Below are 18,317 nucleotides of genomic sequence, written 5' to 3'. Positions count from 1 at the left end.
CTCCTCATTTTGCTTGACTTACTGTGTTTCTGTGAATTAGGTGAAACATCTACTTATCCTAACCTTGATGGAATGGTTTTGTTTATCACAGGCCATCCCCTGTGAATACTGTGTGTTCCTGGTGACTTTGGTTGGTTGGCTGGAGATGTGGCTGTCATGGGCTGGGGGTCCCAGGAAACTCTATACTAGGCTGCCCTGTTGGGATGGTTGGGACTGAAGTAGGTGTGGGCCAGAGTGGTTCTGGGACCCTCTCTGCAGAAGGTACCTTGGCAGGACAGCTGAAGCTGAAATTACAAGCCAGGGTATTCCAGGGCACCCTGTGCATGGCTGGAGCTGAGGTGTGCACAGGCCAGGGGATTCTGGGATCCTCTGTATAGATGGTTTGTGCCAGAGTGCTTAGAGCCAAGGTCAGTGTACCCCCAGTTGCTCTGCACTGGAGGGGTTCCCTGGCAAGTTGTCTGGAGCCAAAGTGATGTGGGTATGGAGAGTTGCAGGGTGCTTTGTCCCTGTGTCGCCTTGGTGAAATTGCCATTAGTTGTAGTGAGCATCGACCAGGGATGTCCTGGTGTGTACACCATGGTGGGGTGGCCTTGGTGGTATGGCTGTGACTGGTGTGGGCTAGGGGCCTGGGGCTCACTGAGGCAGCAGGCCAGCTATCGCACTGGGCCCTGCTCCTGTCCACACTGTCAAGGTGGAGGGAGAATGTAAATTGTGCTGCTCACCAGTCCCTCTAACCTTGAGAGTGTTCCCACAACTCTCCTACCATCTGGCAGGATTTTAGGGTTGGTTTGTTTATATTCTAGTTGCCCTTTTAAACTTGAGCTTTTTTTTTTTTTATTTTGGTACTCCAGGGAAGAGGATCTCCCAGCCTGTGGGTACCATCCCTCCCCAGTGCAGTTGGCAGCGTTGGGGATGGGGATTCCCCTTGTCGCTCAGTCTCCGTCTCTTGCCATTCTCTCTGGGTTGTTTATACTATTTGTTGCGCAGAAGCTGTTCAGACAGCCCTCAGTCCTTCTCCAGGAGGAATTGATCTACAAATGGGGGTAGATTTGGTATATCTGTGGAGGAGGTGAGTTCAGGGTCTTTGTACATTGTCATCTTAGACTAGAGCTCCAAATTTGTCTCAGTTTTTAAAGTTTGCATTAGTTAACAAAACAAACAAAAAAGCCCCAAGAACAGTGAAAACACTGTGCAGACCAAACAGTTTTTGACTGAATTAACTTCTGTCAAGCCACCTGTCCCTGCCTGGTAAGCTATGTTGTGTTCCCTGGAAAGTCATTCTTTCTGGTGAGACATTTAGGACAAGTCTTTTTTTTTTTTTTTTTTTGACTTAGCTAAAAACTCTCAGGATTAAGTAAATGGGGGTTCTTTCAGTGGACAAATGCTTTACAAATAGAGTCAGAGAGCAAGGGAATCCAGCAAGTTGCTTTAATAAAGTTTCATCCAGTCCTAAAACAAATTATTCTTTTGCAATTAACAGTGTTGGAGTGCAAATGGCTCTCAGTCAAATAGAGACCTGGACTAATGCCAACTGGATTCACGTACTTTTTTGCGTTCCTCCCAGTGCCTAGCACAGCGCCTAGCACACAGCAGTTGCTCAGTAGGTGTTGGTTTGATGTGTGAGTGAATGAATGATGAATGGTTGGATGAATGGCTCTTTGCTTGGCTCACAGAGAAGACTGGCATGTGAATTTAGGCTGAGGGACAAGGAAGGTCTTCTCTAGGCAATTCCAGAAAAAGAGAAAAAAAAATGAGGCTTCTGTGTTCATTCACAGCCTCATCTGTAATAATTGAAATATCATTTGTTTCATGTGTGGTTGCTGGTTTTTGTTTAATTTAATGTTTTGGTAATGAGTTCTTAAGCACTGAACTATTAGCAATGTTGTTACTAGGAGTAAAATAAGTAATAAATGGTGGTTGTTTGATTTTTAATGAACTTCAGGTGTTGTTTTTTAGCTAGAAAAGGGCAGCCTGCTCAGAATAGGCATGTTTTTGGAGGATTGCCGCCCCCTCGTGGATTCAGTGGGGAAAGACAAGAGTTTGAAGCCTCCTGCTCTTGGCTTAATGGAGGCAACTGGCTTTTCCAGTTCAACAAATTCTTTATTCAGGGGCTGAGGGTAGGGTACAGATAAGAATATTGCATTCTACTCATCCTCCAGCAGCTCACAGAAACCACAGAGCTCGAAGGGACTTTTGAGACGTTCGTTTTCAACCCCTGGTCCTCAGAAGTCTGGTGGGAGCGGTCCTCTCTTGGGTGGCGGTTGAGAGCGGACAGTGCACCATGATGGCACACTTTGGGGTACAAGGTAGTGGAGCGCTGCCTGCCCACCCCGAAGTGCCGCACTCCGCTGTTGTATCTCCTGCGAGTATTTGCACCTAATCATGTCGTCGTCAAGTCCCGCTTCTGATACTTTGTGTCTGAAGATGAAGAAGGCTTCAGGGAAAATGGTCTACTGTGGACAGGTGTTTGAGAAATTCCCCTTGTGGGTGAAGAACTTCGACATCTGGCTGCGCTATGACTCCCGCAGTGGCTCCCACAACATGTACGGGGCGTATAGGGACCTGACGACGAGGGCGCCATCACCCACTGCGACCCAGACATGGGCACCCCGCACTGCTCCCTGGACCGCTGGATCCAGATCATGAAGGTGGACGAGATTGCAGCCAGCACGTGCCGCCGAGCAGCAGACAGTTCCACGACTCCAAAAATCAAGTTCCCACTGCCCCACCGGGTCCTGCGTCGCCAGCACAACCCACATTTCATCACCAAGAGGCGGAACACCCTCTTTTAGATGCAGAGCCTCCCTGGCTCCAGTTCTGCCCAAATGAATTCAACGGGAAAACAAAACAAAACAAAAATCAAACAACAAAAAAAGGGCTTCTTGTGAAGATAACAGAACACCTTTTTCTTTTTTCTTTTCTTTTGTTTTCTTTTCTTTTTTCTTTTATGTTTGTTTTAAGAGAGAGAGAGTACACAAGCAGTGAAGGGGCAGAGAGAGGGAGAGAGAGAATCCCAAGCAGGCTCCCTACTGTCAGCACAGAGCCCAGGGCTGAGGGGCTCCATCTCAGGAACCATGAGATCCTGACCTGCGCTGAAATCAAGAGTCCCATGCTTAACCCACTGAGCCACCCAGGTGCCCCTAATGGAGAACACTTTCTTTTAAAAAAAAATTTTTTTTAACGTTTTTTTATTTTTGAGACAGAGAGAGACAAAGCATGAATGAGGGAGGGTCAGAGAGAGAGGGAGACACAGAATCTGAAACAGGCTCCAGGCTCCGAGCTGTCAGCACAGAGCCCGACGCGGGGCTCGAACTCCCGGGACTGCGAGATCATGACCTGAGCCGAAGTCGGACACTCAACCGACTGCGCCACCCAGGTGCCGCTGGAGAACACTTTCAATGAAAAGCTTACTTCTATAAGTTTTTCTTAGACTTGAGATATCTGCTACTGTTTTTTTCTAGTGGGTGCTATAAAATAAGCAATTAATGAACAGCTATTTAGAAGAACCCCCCACCCAAATATGGCCAGAGATGTTCATATAGTTGGACAACTCTTTTTTGCAGAGATGTATGTGCCTCACAGTGATTACTTATTGTGTTTTATAATGTATAAACCTGATATTACTTAGTAAGGTAACCTTAGTGAAGGGGAGACATGTGTGCTAGATCATAGCTTGGATAAGGGTTTGAAGTGAATCCTTTCTTCAGGGTACTTTGAACCAAAGCTGTGACTTCAGGAGCTGTCCCTTGAGGGTGCTCCACCCACGTGGAGCACTTCTCAGGGGCTGTTTGTAGAATTTCTAGGTGGAGGATGTGGCCTGGTCTAAACATAGGCATCTTTTTATTTTAGGAACAAATCCAAACAGTAGGAACTGAATTATCCAGGTCCAGCAAATAGTGGCTGGAGAAACTGCATTGGGGTCCAGCCTTGGTGATGTGAGTTGGAAGGTAAGGTCAAGTTGTTTGTTTGATTTTCATTTTATCTTTTTCCCTTTATGTCATTTAATCACCCATACTTCTCTTAGGTAATATTCTGCTGAATCTATTTATCTATTTATTTAAAACAATGTTTATGTTTTTGAGAGAGAGAGAGAGAGAGCACAAGCAGGGGAGGGGCAGAGAGAGAGGGAGACACAGAATCTGAAGCACACTCCTCCACACTGTCAGCACAGAGATGGATGCAGGGCTCAAACCCACAAGCCGTGAGATCATAACCTGAGCTGAATGAAGTCAGACGCTTAGCCAGCTGAGCCACCCAGGCGCCCCATGCTGCTGAATCAGTTTTAACGGCTCATTGGTTTCTTTGGTACTTTCTTAATGTTTATTCCATTTCTTCTTATAGAAACAACACATGTGCAGGAGTTTTAGAACAGTGAATATCCTTGGCGGGCTCCCCATTTCTGCGTGTGGGTCCAAGGCTGCCTGTTTCTGCCTCTGGTGACTGGAGGTTGGATGGAGAGTGTCGCCAGAAACACCTTCTGGAGTTGGGAGTGTGGGGCCTGGAGGTTGTCTGGCTCTCCGTATGGCCCCTTCTTTTTCCTGAGCGTAGGTCCCTGTGGCCTCTGCTCTTCAACTTTTCTTTGGTCAGCTCCCCTCTGTTAGAGCTGAGCAGAGCCCTGCTCCCTGCTCTCACTCTGTCCCCCTGCCCTCTCACCTAGCCAGCCTGCAATGTCAGTCCTTACTGGGGCTCCTTCCTCAGCCCCATTCTACAGGTTCTCTGTGCATATTGGGGGGGAGGAGGTGGTGCTTCCTTTAGGAGGGCTGCATTGGTGCTCCTCGAGATCAGCCTGCCTGCTGCTGTAAGCTTGGCCATCTAGAGCCCTCATCTCTGCTCCAGGGTGCAGGCTAAGTGTCCAGACCACAGTAATGACCAGGTACTCCCATCAGAGACTCCTCTCCATTTCTCAAACCATTTAGGCGTGGAGCAGACAAGTCCACTCCAGACTCCACCATGCCTCTGCTCCCCCAGCCTTGGGGAATCCCTTTCTCTTCTTCCTCTGCCACCACACCCTTCTGCCCCTTGAGCACCTGCAATTTCATTCTGTAAGTATGCCTTTTCCAAACAATATTCCTGGTGGCTTTTTTTTTTTTTTTTGTAGGCTCCAGAAACCCAAAGAAGATCCTATACTACACCTTAGGTCATCATCATTTGGGCTCATTCAGAATGTGGTGGGGTAGCACCAGAAGACACTGAGCCCATCTCCCTTTGATATTTCCCTCTTCCCCAATTCTCCATTCAGAGGGTGGACTCTGAGCTTATTACCTCAGAGGGGATGTGGCATGTGTGAGTCAGAGCCGGCCTGCAAGCTAAGCCTTTAGGGGAACTTAGGGGCCATAAGTAAAGGAAGACTGGGAACAGACAGAATTTCTTTGCCAAAAGCAAGGAGGGCGGGCGGACATAAGGCTTTCTTCTCAGATTACGGACAGATTGTCCCATGCTAGAGAGAGAGGGAGAAGAGGGGCTTCCTGCAGCCCTCCAGGTGAGGGCCAGTAAAGAAATGGCTCCAGGGGTTCATTCAGATTTGGGGGCCCTTTTGTGGTTTTATGGCCTCTGAGAATGGGGGTGGTGGTGAGTGCTGACGTGTTAGGAGGAATCTGTGTGGACAGCCACTCCCCAGTCCCTAACACTTTGGTACTGAGAAGGCATCCTAGGGTGATTCTGAGAGAAGAGTAGAAACCCCAAGCAAGACTCAAGTAGTACTTGTCTGGAGTCTGGGAGAATGAGTTTTCAACATGAAAACAAGTTGGAATTTGGGAATTAAAGTGGGTTTTCTCACAAACCTGAGTTCAAGGGCTGATTCCTGTCTACTACATGGCTGAGGAGGCAGGTGATATGAGGAAAATAATTGTCATTGTTTTCCAACAGGCTCAGGAAGAGGCCACTGTTACTTCTGGGGCATCTAGCCAGAGAAGGAAGCTTTAATTCTGCAGGTCTCATTCACCCCCAAGCCTCCAGGTAAGTAGGTGCATTTATACTTCTTTTTAAGGTTTAAAAAGGGGGGGGGGTGGCAGGAGGACGACAAAAGAGGGGTGCTTCTTGCCACATCCCTACCTGAGGCCCCGAGTCCAGCATGAAATGTTCTTTGGACCAAATGGCCAACAAATACGGGTTTGATTGCTGAGAGCAACATCACCCAGGCCATTGGTATGCTGTAGTAGCTGCCTGGTGATGCCTGGGGAGCCATAGGGAGTGGTACCAAGGCTCTTTTCCCCTCTGTGCGGTGACGGTCCCCATTGTAGAAATGCGCTGTGCTCTAGAACAACTGTCACTCCTTATTTGGAGTTGAGGATGTATTTCCCCAGACTAGCACTGGACTGTATTTTGTTGGTTTTATTTTTTGCTTATGAGGGCAATTTTTGTACATAGAAAGCTATTAATGGCTTTTATGGTTTTTAAAAAAAATTATTTACTTACTTTGAAAGAGAGAGAGAGGGAGGGGGAAGGACAGAGGGAGAGAGAGAATCCCAAGTAGGCTCTACGCTGTCAGATCCTACTGTCACCATGCGCTGTCACCATGGGGTTCCCTCTCACAAACTGAGAGGTCATGACCTGAGCCAAAGTCAAGAGTCAGATGCTCAATCCAATGAGCCAGCCAGGTGCCTGAGGTTTTTAAAATTAGTATTTGATTAATTAAAGATACAAATTGCAAAACCTTAAGTTTATAAGTTCAACTTAAAAATTTTCTTACTCTTCTATACTCCATAAATATACAAATGTACTTATAAATGTATTATAAATGCACTATAAATGTACTTATAAATGTACTCTAGAACAATTTATCATCACTTTTAAGCTTTTGATTAATGTTTAGTCTCATTTGCAAACTTAAATTTTAAATTGCATTTATAAGTTGAATATATTAATTTATAGCATCTAAAATACTATATTAATGTATAATATACTATAAACTTAATACGTTTATTTTTAAATGTTTACTTATTTAGAGAGAGAGAGAGAGAGAGAGAGACTCCCAAGCAGGCTTTGTGCTGTCACTACAGAGCTCGATGTGAGACTTGATCCCACGAACAATGAAATCATGACCTGAGCTGAAATCGAGTCAGATGCTTAACTGACTGAGTCACCTAGATTCCCCCAAACTTAATATGTTTAAATTTCATTTATAAAATTAATTTTTGTATCATTTGTCTGGCAAAAACTACCTAGGTACTCAAGTAACTTGTAAATATAACAAACTTATAAATATTGTGGATTTAATTTATCTTAATCACCTCACTCTTATTGATATAGTCAACCAAATTCTTCCATACCTTTTAACTTAAAATCAGAAGTCTAAAGTCAGATACACAACTATATGTACCTATGTATATATAATACGTAATACATTATATATATATTCTATATATAAACAAAAATGTTTATATTTTTATTTTGAGAGAGTGCAAGCAGGGGGGGAGGGGCAGAGAGAGAAGGAGAGAGAATCCTAAGCAGGCTCTGCACTGCTGGCATGGAGCCCCGCACAGTGCTCTGTTCCAGGAACCCACAAGACCATGACCTGAGCCTAGATCAAGAGTTGGATATTTAACCACTGAGCCACCCAGGTGCCCCAACCCTGAAAGCTTTTTTAAAAATAATGGATGTAGGGGCGCCTGGGTGGCTAGGTCGGTTAAGCGTCTGACTTCGGCTCAGGTCATGATCTCACGGCCCGTGAGTTCGAGCCCCGCATTGGGCTCTGTGCTGACAGCTCAGAGCCTGGAGCTTGTTTCAGATTCTGTGTCTCCCTCTCTCTCTGCCCCTCCCCCGTTCATGCTCTGTCTCTCTCTGTCTCAAAAATAAATAAACGTTAAAAAAAAATAATGGATGCTGTGGTCAAATCCACAGATATTCTAATTTAATTGGTTGGGGGCAGGGCATAGATTTATTTTTTAAGTTTCCCCAGCTGATTTTTTTTTTTTTTAGAGAGAGACAGAGAGGGCACAAGTGAGCAAGGGGCAGAGAGAGAGAGGGAGAGAATATCCCATGAGGGGCAGAGAGAGAGAGAGAAGCAGGGTTTACCTGAAGTGGGGCTTGAGCTCACCTGAAACAAGGCTCGAACTCATGAAACTGTGAGATCATGACCTGAGCCAAAGTCAGACGCTTAACTGAGCCACCCAGGCACCCCTCCCCAACTGATTTTTATCTGCAATTTTAATGAGAACGACCTTTCTGAGACTGGGAATATGCTTTACCTTTACCATTACCATTTTATTTTATATTTTATATCTTATTTTCTTATATTTTATTTATGTTGCATTGTGTTGCATTGTGGTCCATTCGATTCCATCCCATTGCATCTCATTGCATTGTATCTCATCCCATCCCATTCCTTTATTTTAGAGAGTGAGAGCCAGGGAGAGGGACAGAGAGAATCTTAATCAGGCTCCACACTCAGCATGGAGCCCAACGTGGGGCTCAATCTCATGGCCCAGGGATCGTAACCTGAGCCAAAATCAAGAGGTGGGCACTCAATGGACTGAATCACCCAGTTCCCCAAAATGCTCTTTTCCTAAAATGACAGTGAGACTTAGCAGGTGTTTGTTTTTGTCAAGAGAATTAACTGGGCAAAGTAAGAAATCAGCAATCCTTTATCATCCTCTGAAATTTATTTTGAAATTTCAAAAGAAAGCCAAAGGTTTGGGAGCAACTACATTAGAGGTTAGTAAATTATTAGGACTCTGGAGTTCTTAGCCCTTTAGGGAAGAGGAGTCTGGTATCTTTGCATCCCAGGTGCCTAGTAGAGTGCAGAGAACATAGGAAGCTCAATTTTGCTTTCAGATGAACAAATAAGTGAGGAAAAAAGACTTTTGAATTTCAGAAAATGTGTTTCTAAGCATGGAAACTCTAGTTGTGAGTGGGAACTTAAAAACATGCCTAAATGAGGAAGCTTCAAATGTGTGTTTTTTAAAGTATCTTTATTTTAATAGATAGCACATGTGCACATGCACAAATGCAAAAGTGGGGGAGTGGCAGAGAGAGAGAGAATCCTAAGCAGGCTCAGTGCTTTCAGTGCGGGACCCTACAAGTGGAGCCCGACATGGGCTTGAACCTACAAACTGGCAGATCATGACCTGAGCTGAAACCAAGAGTTGGATGCTTAACCGACTGAGCCACTAAGATGCCCCAGAATGATATATTTTTAATTGAATCACAAGTTCAATTTATTAGATTCTCTAATATGCCAAATTATTTACAATATTTCAAGTAATTTATTTGTATTTTATTTTTTAAAGTTTATTTAACTAATCTCTACACTCGTGGGGCTTAAACTCACCTTGAGATCAAGAGTCATGTGCTCTTCTGACTGAGCCAGCCAGGCACCCTTCAAGTACTTTAAATACCACATATTCAAAAATAATTCCAAACACTACACAAAAATATTAGGACAGTAGGTTTAGTATCTCTATACTTAATTCTAAGTGTTTTTAGGAATTAAAAATCCTTACTGATTAAGGAAACTACACTGTCTCAAGAAATTTAGGGTAAACTTCTCAGTGGACTGTGTGCCCTCAAACAAAGGCACCTCATATCCCACTTTTGTAGGTTAATATAAATGACTTAGTTCTCAAGTTTTTTTTAGACCAGATTCTTTTCTGTCTGTTGAATATACTCTGAGTTATCTTCCCAGTCTGGGTCATTAAAAAATGCTTTACAGATACTTTAATAATGGGTGACTAGATGTTGCATCTTTCTCATTTTCTTTCACTCTATAGCCCAGAATTAAAATTAAGCTAAGGATAACCTCCCATGATAATTCTGAGATATGGGAATAATAACCTGGGAAGAGAGAAGCAAGAGCTTCCTTTTTTGAGGGTGCTCTCCTTCCCTCTCAGCCCCTCCTCCCATGCCCCTGGGGCTTCTTCTCATGGCCCAGGGCCCTCCTCCTGCCCTCCAAACTCTTCCCTCAACTTGTGGGTGTCTACCCTGGAATGGTCTTTCCCCACAGTGACATTCTCATTTTTCCGTCACTCCTCCCATTTCCTCAGAACCCTTGATCTCAGTGAACAGTCAGGAGGAAGACAGACAATAGAATGAAATCGTGAGTGAGTGAGGGCTGCTCACACTCTTAGAGGTATTAATAAGATTATTCTTCTTTTATGTTTGTTTATTTCTATAAGGCAATTATTCTATGTTTTTAAAAAATTTTTATTTATTTTACTTATTTTTTTAAAGTTTATTTATTTATTTATTTATTTATTTATTTAGAGAGAGATGGGGCGCCTGGGTGGCTCAGTCGGGTGTCCGACTTCGGCTCAGGTCATGGTCTCTCAGTTGGTGGGTTCAAGCCCCGCGGCAGGCTCTGTGCTGACAGCTCAGAGCCTGGAGCCTGCTTGGGATTCTGTGTCTCCTCCTTTCTCTGCCCTTCCCATGCTCATGCTCTGTTGTGCTCTGTCTCTCAATAATAAATAAACATTAAAAAAAAAAGAAAAGAAAAGAAAGAGAGAATGTGACTGGGGAGGAACAGAGAGAAGGAAAGAGAGAGAATCCCAAGCAGACTCTGAACTGTCAGTATGGAGCCTGATGTGGGGCTTAAACCCACAAACTGTGAGATCATGACCTGAGCCGAAATCAAGAGTTGGATGCTCATTTGAGCCACCGAGGTGCCCCTATGTTTATTTTAATTTTTTTTTAATTTTTTTTTTTTAACGTTTATTATTTTTGAGACAGAGACAGAGCATGAACGGGGGAGGGTCACAGAGAGAGGGAGACACAGAATCTGAAACAGGCTCCAGGCTCTGAGCTGTCAGCACAGAGCCCAATGCGGGGCTCAAACTCAGGGACCGTGAGATCATGACCTGAGCCGAAGTCGGACGCTTAACCGACTGAGCCACCCAGGCACCCCATATGTTTGTTTATTTTTGAGAGAAAGGGAGAGCAAGGGGGGGGAAAGGGCCGTTAATAAGATTCAAATGAAGACCTTGCTAACATGGATGCAACTCTCATAGAAATTTGAGTTTCTGCACTAGAGTTGAATATAAATATTAAAAACTCCCAGGTTTCAATTTGGGGGAGAGGGCACCACACCAGCTAGGCCATTGCTATAGTTTGTCGCACGCATCTGGCTAGCCTTTTTCAAGTGTTTCCTGATTCTCACAACTTTCTCCACTTCTCCACATTTAAAATATTGAATATATTTGACATGTAATGTGCAAATTTAAGGCATACAACTTACTAGTTTGATACATCTATATATTGTAATATAATTGCCATTGTAGCAATATTTAACCCCTCTATCATGTTATATAATTATTCTTTCTTTTTAGCAGTTGGGATAATTAAGTTTTAGTCTCATAGTAAGTTTGATTGTAGTACAATATTGTACAATCATCTACATTCATTATACTGTATAGACTTTAGATCTCTATGACTTATTTACTACTTGTTGAAAGCTTGTGCCCTTAAACACCATCAATCTTTTTTATTTATTTTTTAAATGTTTGTTTATTTTTGAGAGAGACAGAGCATGAGCTGGAGAGGGGAAGAGAGAGAGGGAGACACAGAATCTGAAGCAGGCTCCAGTCTCTGAACTGTCAACACAGAGCCTGATGCGGGGCTCGAACTCATGGACCACAAGATCATGACCTGAGCCGAAGTCGAATGCTCAACCAACTGAGCCACTCAGGTGCCCCAATCTTTTTTTTTTTTTTTTAAGTTTATTTATTTTTGAGAGAGAGGAGAGAGTACGTGCATAAGGAGGGGCAGAAAGAGAGGGAGACCGAGAATCCCAAGCAGGCTCTTTGCCAATGTGGGGCTGGAACTCATGAACCATGAGATCATTACCTGAGCAAAAGCCAAGAGTCAGATGTTTAACTGTGCCACCCAGTGGCACTTACTGTTCCACATGTAAGTGATATCATACAGTACTTCTCGTTCTCTGACTTACCTTGCTTAGAATATTGTGCCCAAGGACTGTGATGTTGTCACAAATGGCTGGATATCCTTCTTTCTCATGACTGAATAATTTTCCACCATGTATATTTACCACATATTCTTTATCCTTTACTTCACTGATGGACATTCACGTTTCCATATCTTGGCTATTGTGAATAATGCTGTGATAAATGGGAGTGCAGATATGTGGTTGAACTCCTGTTTTCCTTTCCTTGGGTATATGGTAGATCTTTTTAATTTTTTTGAGGAGCCTCCATATTGTTTTTCATAGTGGTTGGACCAATTTACATTTATATGAATAGTGTAAAAGGGTCCCCTTTTCACCACATTCTCACCGGCACTTGTCTTGTCTTAATGATAGCCATTCTAACAGGTGTGAGTTGATAACTCATTATGGTTTTGATTTGCATTTTTCTGATGGTTGGTCATGTGGCATATTTTTACATATGCCTATTGGCCGTTTTGATGTCCTCTTTGGAAAAATGTCTGTTTAGTTCTGTCCATTTAAAATCAGGGTTTGTTGTTGTTATTGAGTTGTATGAATTCTTTATACGTATTGAATATTAACCCCTTATCTGATGTACATTTAGTTTCTTTTGCTGTGCAGAAGTTTTTGAGGTTGATGTAGTTCCATTTGCTGATTTCTGCTTTTGCTGAATGCTTTTGGCATCATATTCAAATCACTGCCGAGACCAGTGTCCAGAAGCTTCTTCTCTACATTTTTTCCTGTTGCTTCTCCATTTAAACAAGAAGTTTTCTGAAAGTTTCAAGCTTTCTACAGCATTTCCCAAGATACTGAGGAGGGGCAACCAGAAATAAGACAGGATAGTATACCCCACCCAGTTGTGTGTTGGTAAATGTTTGACCATCAGCTCTCTGGAGCCCTGCTTTGTAGTGTTTGCCAATTTCTGTGGTGTAAATATTCTCATGATGGCTAATATCAAACCATCAACAGCTTGACGGGATATCCTGTCTTCAAAACCTAATAGTTGGCTCTCCTGAGCTGGTAAGCACTGGCTTCAGCACATCACTGGGTCTGTTGCTCTCTGTATATAATGACCTTTGTCTTCCCAATGGTCTAATAAGCTCCCTAAGGGATACAATTGTATTCTTGATCTCTTATAGGCCAATGGTACTAGCATGGTTATAGACACAAAAGTATCAAACTTTCCTATGGGTATATTGCTTTCCTAGAGCAGCTGTATTGCTAACAGCAGGGAGACTTGGGGGTGGGGAGGGGACAGGAAGGCTGCCTCATCTTTCCACCAGCATCAGGGAGGCAGCAAAGGAGAGAATATGGGAGCCAGAGGATGGTTTTGATAAGGAAATCGGGCTCACTGAAAGTCCGATCAAAATACTGTAAGAATTCAGCTCAGCTTCACAACCGGATCTGATTAACACACTCTCTTTAACTTACAGAGTAGTTTATTTCCTGTCCAGGATCTGGTATATACTTTGGTGATGAGAATGAGATCTCTGAAGAAACAGATTTGTGGTTTTCATCACAGACTGCCTAGTAAAGTGCCAAAGACTCAGCAGAAGGGCATGAAAATAGCTATAAAGGTGTAACCTAACTGTATTGTTGACAGAGCGTGTGGAAGACCAAATGGGCCAGAGAGCTCCGAGAGGCCCTAAGGGCTCAGGAAATAATAACCTTTCAGTGACATTAAAAAAAAAAAAAAGTCAGGAAAAGGACTAAGATTGAAAGAGGATGATCTCTAATGAAATGAACTTGTTCTTAGTTTTTTTTTTTTTGGAATTGGGAAAGAATTATAGGTGTGAAACCACAAACTGAAAAAAGCCCATGACAGCAGTATGGTCCAGAAATCCTTGAACAGTATCTCTGTGTAACATAGTCCCGCTGGAAGACTAGACAGTGTCAGCAGAGGGAAAAATTGGTAGACAGGCCTGAATTCTGTTCACTCACTGAAGACCTTGATGTGGGAGATCTAGTGTCCTGAAATAGGAGGCAACAGACACCTCTAGGCTTTACATGTGTAGGGGGCTGTCTTGAAATCCTGCATATCTCCTATTGCTCACGCATATGCGTCATATTTTAGGACTATTGAAATCATAAAACTGTGGTGATAGTGTTTATCCTCTATTTATGACTTAAGATACCTCCAGGAGTATTGGAATAGGAGGATATATTACTACCCAGCAATATTCTTTAAAACAGAATTCTTAGTGAGTTTATAAAAATGGGCCTGGATCTTTGCCTTACAAATGGAATGGTAGGTCTAAATTAGGCACTGAAATTAGGTTACTGATATAATCATAGAGCATATGTTGTGAGGGTTTTTTTTTTTTTTTTAATTTATTAGAGAGCGAGCGAGCACGCATTAGTGGGGGAGGAGGAGAGGGAGAGAGAAAATCCGATGCAGGCTCTACCCTGTCAGTGCAGAGCCCAATATGGGGCTCAATCTCACGAACCCGTGAGATCATGACCTGAGCTGAAACTAAGAGCCGGGCACTTAACTGAGCCACCAGGCGCCCCTGTGAAGAGCTTTTTGAGTTGTGGAAGGGCTTATATGATCCATCTACACTTTTGTCCTTGTTACTTAGGCATTCGGCCATCAAGCCAGTCAATATAGTAGATATTACTGGATATCTACTATATTTCAGGTACTATGTTGGGTACTGGGAATACCGATTACAGTTAAAAGACATGGTCTTTGATGTCAGTAAGCTTACATTCCACTGGGGGGAGCCAAATATATAAATAAGCACAATAGCTGCTGAATGTGCGGGTGTGGAAAGGTGTGTGTGGAGTGGGGGAGGGTGTCAGAAGGAATTACATTGGCTCCAGGACTGGTCAGGAAAAATCTTGGGGAAGGTTCCCCTGAGCATGTGTTTTTGAGGCTGCTGAGGTGAGCAATAGCACTGTTAGGCTTTTATGTGAAGATAACCTGAGGGACCAGTGATCAGACCTTCCGCCTGAGTCTCCTGATTCATGCACTTGCTCAATCTCACTGATTCACCCAGTCTAAGCAAAAATTCCCACTACAAGTTCAAGATGTATACCTCAGAGAAGCACATACACAACCATCAAAGCCTGAGCCACATGTAAGCAATGTCTGAGTAGCCCAGGTTTTAGAAATTATCTCTTCTTTATTGCCACATCCATATAAAAAGTTTGATAGTATTTGGATTGGTAAAAGGCAGGCACAGTGTATATAAAAAAAAAGGTGTAGTAAGTTAAAAAATAGATGGCTTTAGTGCTTGGAAAAACAATTATGGATTGCTTCTTTGGTTTAATTATCCAGGCGATCGAAATTCTGGGTTTGAAACTCTTGGAAGTCCTCTGGGATGGTGTCTGCAAACCAGAACAGGCACAGCGGGGTTAGTAAAGCTCCTTCCACCTGGAATCCGGGTCCATCTCGTGCTGTGCAAGCATCCTGTAGGGGTCACTGTCAGCCTAAGCAACAGGCCCCTGAAGCCTCCACAGCCATTTTCTACTTCAGGCTGCTTTGCAAATTGTTGGCTTAAAGCCCGGGAGTGCTCATTCATAGGCCTAGAGGAAATTAGCAGGCAGAATGGATTTTGAGTGTGATTATGTTTGAGCCATGAGAAAATAAAGGCTGCCGTAAATTAAATCTGACTGAATTTCTCACTGAACCCCAAATCCTAAGCCAAGCAGTTAAATTCTGTGGGTCTCAATGTCCTCATCTACCAAGTAGGAAAAATGAGATCTACCATTTACTTTGGTTACACAGAGACTGTTACATTTTAATGAATATGCCGCATGAGCTTGGAGCTCCTGAGAAGAAAATGTGCCATAAAAATAAGGCGGCGTTTTCTGATTAATGATAGTAATAATATCGTATAGTAACAAGAATGCACGTTACCATTGCAGCGATATTTGAGGTTGGACCAAATGATGTTTTCTTGGGAGAAGCAGAACACGCCGAGCCGGCCTCCACGCATGGTGGTGTCTATGGTGACCCCGGAGTCAGCTACCAACTCAGAGCCTTCATAAAAGCGCACTCTGCGGACAACACAGCCCAAGCTGGTCTTCATGAACCTCAAACCCAAGTCAAGGTGAAGCACCCACTGTGGGACCCAGGGGCCCCACTTTAAAAAAAAATTTTTTTTTTTTATTTTTGAGAGAGAGACAGAGCATGAGGTGGGAAGGGTCAGAGAGAGAGGGAGACACAGAATCCGAAGCAAGCTCTGGGCTCCGAGCTGTCAGCACAGAGCCTGACAGGGAGCTCAAACCCACGGACCACAAAATCGTGACCTGAGCCAACCAGCTAACTGACTGAGCCACCCAGGTGCTCCTGAGGGGCCTCACTTCTTAAATACTCACATCTTTGCTGTTTCATACTCCATTTTTCACAGCCCTGGGTTGTGCTCCAGCTGTGGCCCCTTCCCTATTGGACTGGAAGTTCCATGAGGTCAAGAACTGTATGTTCCTGTCCTCCCATATTCTTTCTCTCCAAAAGCCTAACACAATGCTGGGCACAGAGTCCTATTCGATGGGTACTTGCTGATGAGTTAAAGAGAAACCACAGTGTGAACCATGGCCAAGAGGCTTTGTGACCTCATTGTCCTGTGAGTTACCTTGTCCAGACAACATGCTGAAAAATCACTGCTTTTCCTGAGGTCTGACTGGTAGCACCTGGTGCAATCTCAGAATAGTGATCCTCCTCGGGAGCAACAGCCCTCCCCTAAACAAGGGCTTTAGAAATTTGTGGCTCTTTGTCTGGCATTTTATGACAGAAGCCAGGGATGCTGAATGGCTTACAAAGCCCTGGAGAGAATAGTCAAACTTGTCCTGCATCCTATACTCCTTTGGAGTGTTCCTTCAGACACCTGGGTAGGTGAAAACCCTGCTTACAATTATCAGGGCGGGCCTAGACCCTAACTTCCGTTTACTTGAGAACATCAAGTATTTTTTGCACTGTTTTAATATATACTGAATTGGGGGGGGGGCGGTAAATCGAGAAACGACTACTTTGTTTTGCTTAAAAAGAGGTGCTCACCTTGTTAGAAGTTAACTCACCAGCAGAACAACCTGTATTAGAATGTCACTGCCTCTATTTCATTTTGTGTTGTGATATAGTGGTGTTTAAGCATTTACATGATTTTGTCATAAATTATTATTTTTCTCTTACAGTGTTAGGGAATTAGATAGTTTTGCAAATTATGTGCAGGCAGATTGTATATTCTATGACTACATTTTGGGACAGAAAAGAAGGCATTAGGCTTCATAAGGCTCAGAACATGAACGTCTTACTGTGTGACAAACAGTACATTTGACTAAATGCTCAAAGAAGAACAAAACATGAATTAGCCACCACGATTTTCTTTTTTCCACCGGGCTGGTTTCCTGGTCAGGAGACTGCCACTGGTCTACATAAGCTGTTGTTGGTGTTGATCTGCACGTTTGAGGAATGAGCAAGTACATGGTCTAAATTTCAAAGATGTAGCCTAAGCCATCCTCGTTTCTGAGAAGAGTTTTTAGTGCTTGTTTTTTAAATAGTCCTATAGGGAAATGAGGCAGATGGCATTGGCTCACGTGAAGATCCGTTCCTGCCGCATGTGGTACAGGCCTGGCAGTGGGGAGACCAAGGTAAAAGGAGATACAGGCACTGTCTTCAGGGAGTTGATAGTCCAGAGGGGAAGAGACCACAAAAGGGACCCACCGCAGTGCAGCATGCATATTCGTGAACAAGCCACCATACAGGGCAGGTGTGGATAGGAGGCTTACCCAGGCCTTGCCTCACAGTGGTCAGCATGGCAGAAAGGGGGTCACCACTCAAGCACCTCCTTCCCCAATGCTGACACCTCCCGTGCAGAAAGTCCCTCTACCTCAAGTTGGGCCATAATGTCCAGCTGGTTAGTTTGAGCTTGGGTGTCTTTCTCCTACTACTTTTCTGGGAGCCATGGCCTGAGTCTTGGAAGCATGCCCTTGGAGGGCCATCCGGGGTCAGGACTGCTCAGGGCGGTGAAGGCTCTGTGACGCACAATGAGGATGTGCTTTGCTTCAAGTGCAAGGTGAGATGTCTTCCACGTACCTTATGTAGCCCACCTGGGGCCTGTGCTGCAGGAACCAGCGGTAGGACACCTTGTCCTTCCAGCCCACATTCCTCGAGTCCTTCCACAGCAGCCGGACCTGGTCACTCGTGTCCCCGGTGTGCCACAGGGAGTTGCGGAGATGCTCCCCCGGGCCTGTCTTAGACTTAACAGCCTGGAAAGGACATGAGCACGGTAGAACCAAATACACAGACCACCCTTCCTGCTTCCTGGGTCCCTGGGGTGGTGACTTCATGGTTAGAATCTGGCTGTCTTGGATTTGGACAAAAGTGTAAACACTTAAATGCCCTTTCTCCTGAGGTGACCCTTAACCCTTTAATAACCAGCCCTGGCTGATACCCCACTAACCCATTCCACTTTTTTTCCTGCTGAAATCCATTGCTCCCCACATG

The 18,317-nt window shown here is 44.0% G+C and overlaps 1 protein-coding gene and 1 pseudogene across 1 annotated transcript in view; one reads left to right on the top strand and one right to left on the bottom strand.

Moving 5' to 3' along the window:
• Positions 1-203: 203 nt before the first annotated feature.
• Positions 204-2,866, top strand: LOC106972140 (60S ribosomal protein L18a-like; annotated as a pseudogene).
• A 12,111-nt stretch (positions 2,867-14,977) lies between these two features.
• The window catches only part of THBS4 (thrombospondin 4), a 43,424-nt gene continuing 40,084 nt past the window's right edge, over positions 14,978-18,317 (bottom strand). The window contains exons 20-22 of the mRNA XM_027039233.2: positions 17,907-18,079; positions 15,735-15,874; positions 14,978-15,202 (exon numbers count right to left, since the gene is read on the bottom strand). Of these exons, the coding sequence (XP_026895034.2) occupies positions 15,141-15,202; positions 15,735-15,874; positions 17,907-18,079 (375 nt within the window). The 3' untranslated portion in view covers positions 14,978-15,140. The remainder of the gene's footprint in view (positions 15,203-15,734; positions 15,875-17,906; positions 18,080-18,317) is intronic.

Source organism: Acinonyx jubatus, chromosome A1 (assembly GCF_027475565.1).
Source record: "Acinonyx jubatus isolate Ajub_Pintada_27869175 chromosome A1, VMU_Ajub_asm_v1.0, whole genome shotgun sequence".
NCBI classification, from domain to species: domain Eukaryota; kingdom Metazoa; phylum Chordata; class Mammalia; order Carnivora; family Felidae; genus Acinonyx; species Acinonyx jubatus.
Note: the sequence above shows the minus strand (reverse complement) of the source record. Positions and strands in the feature narration are given on the sequence as shown.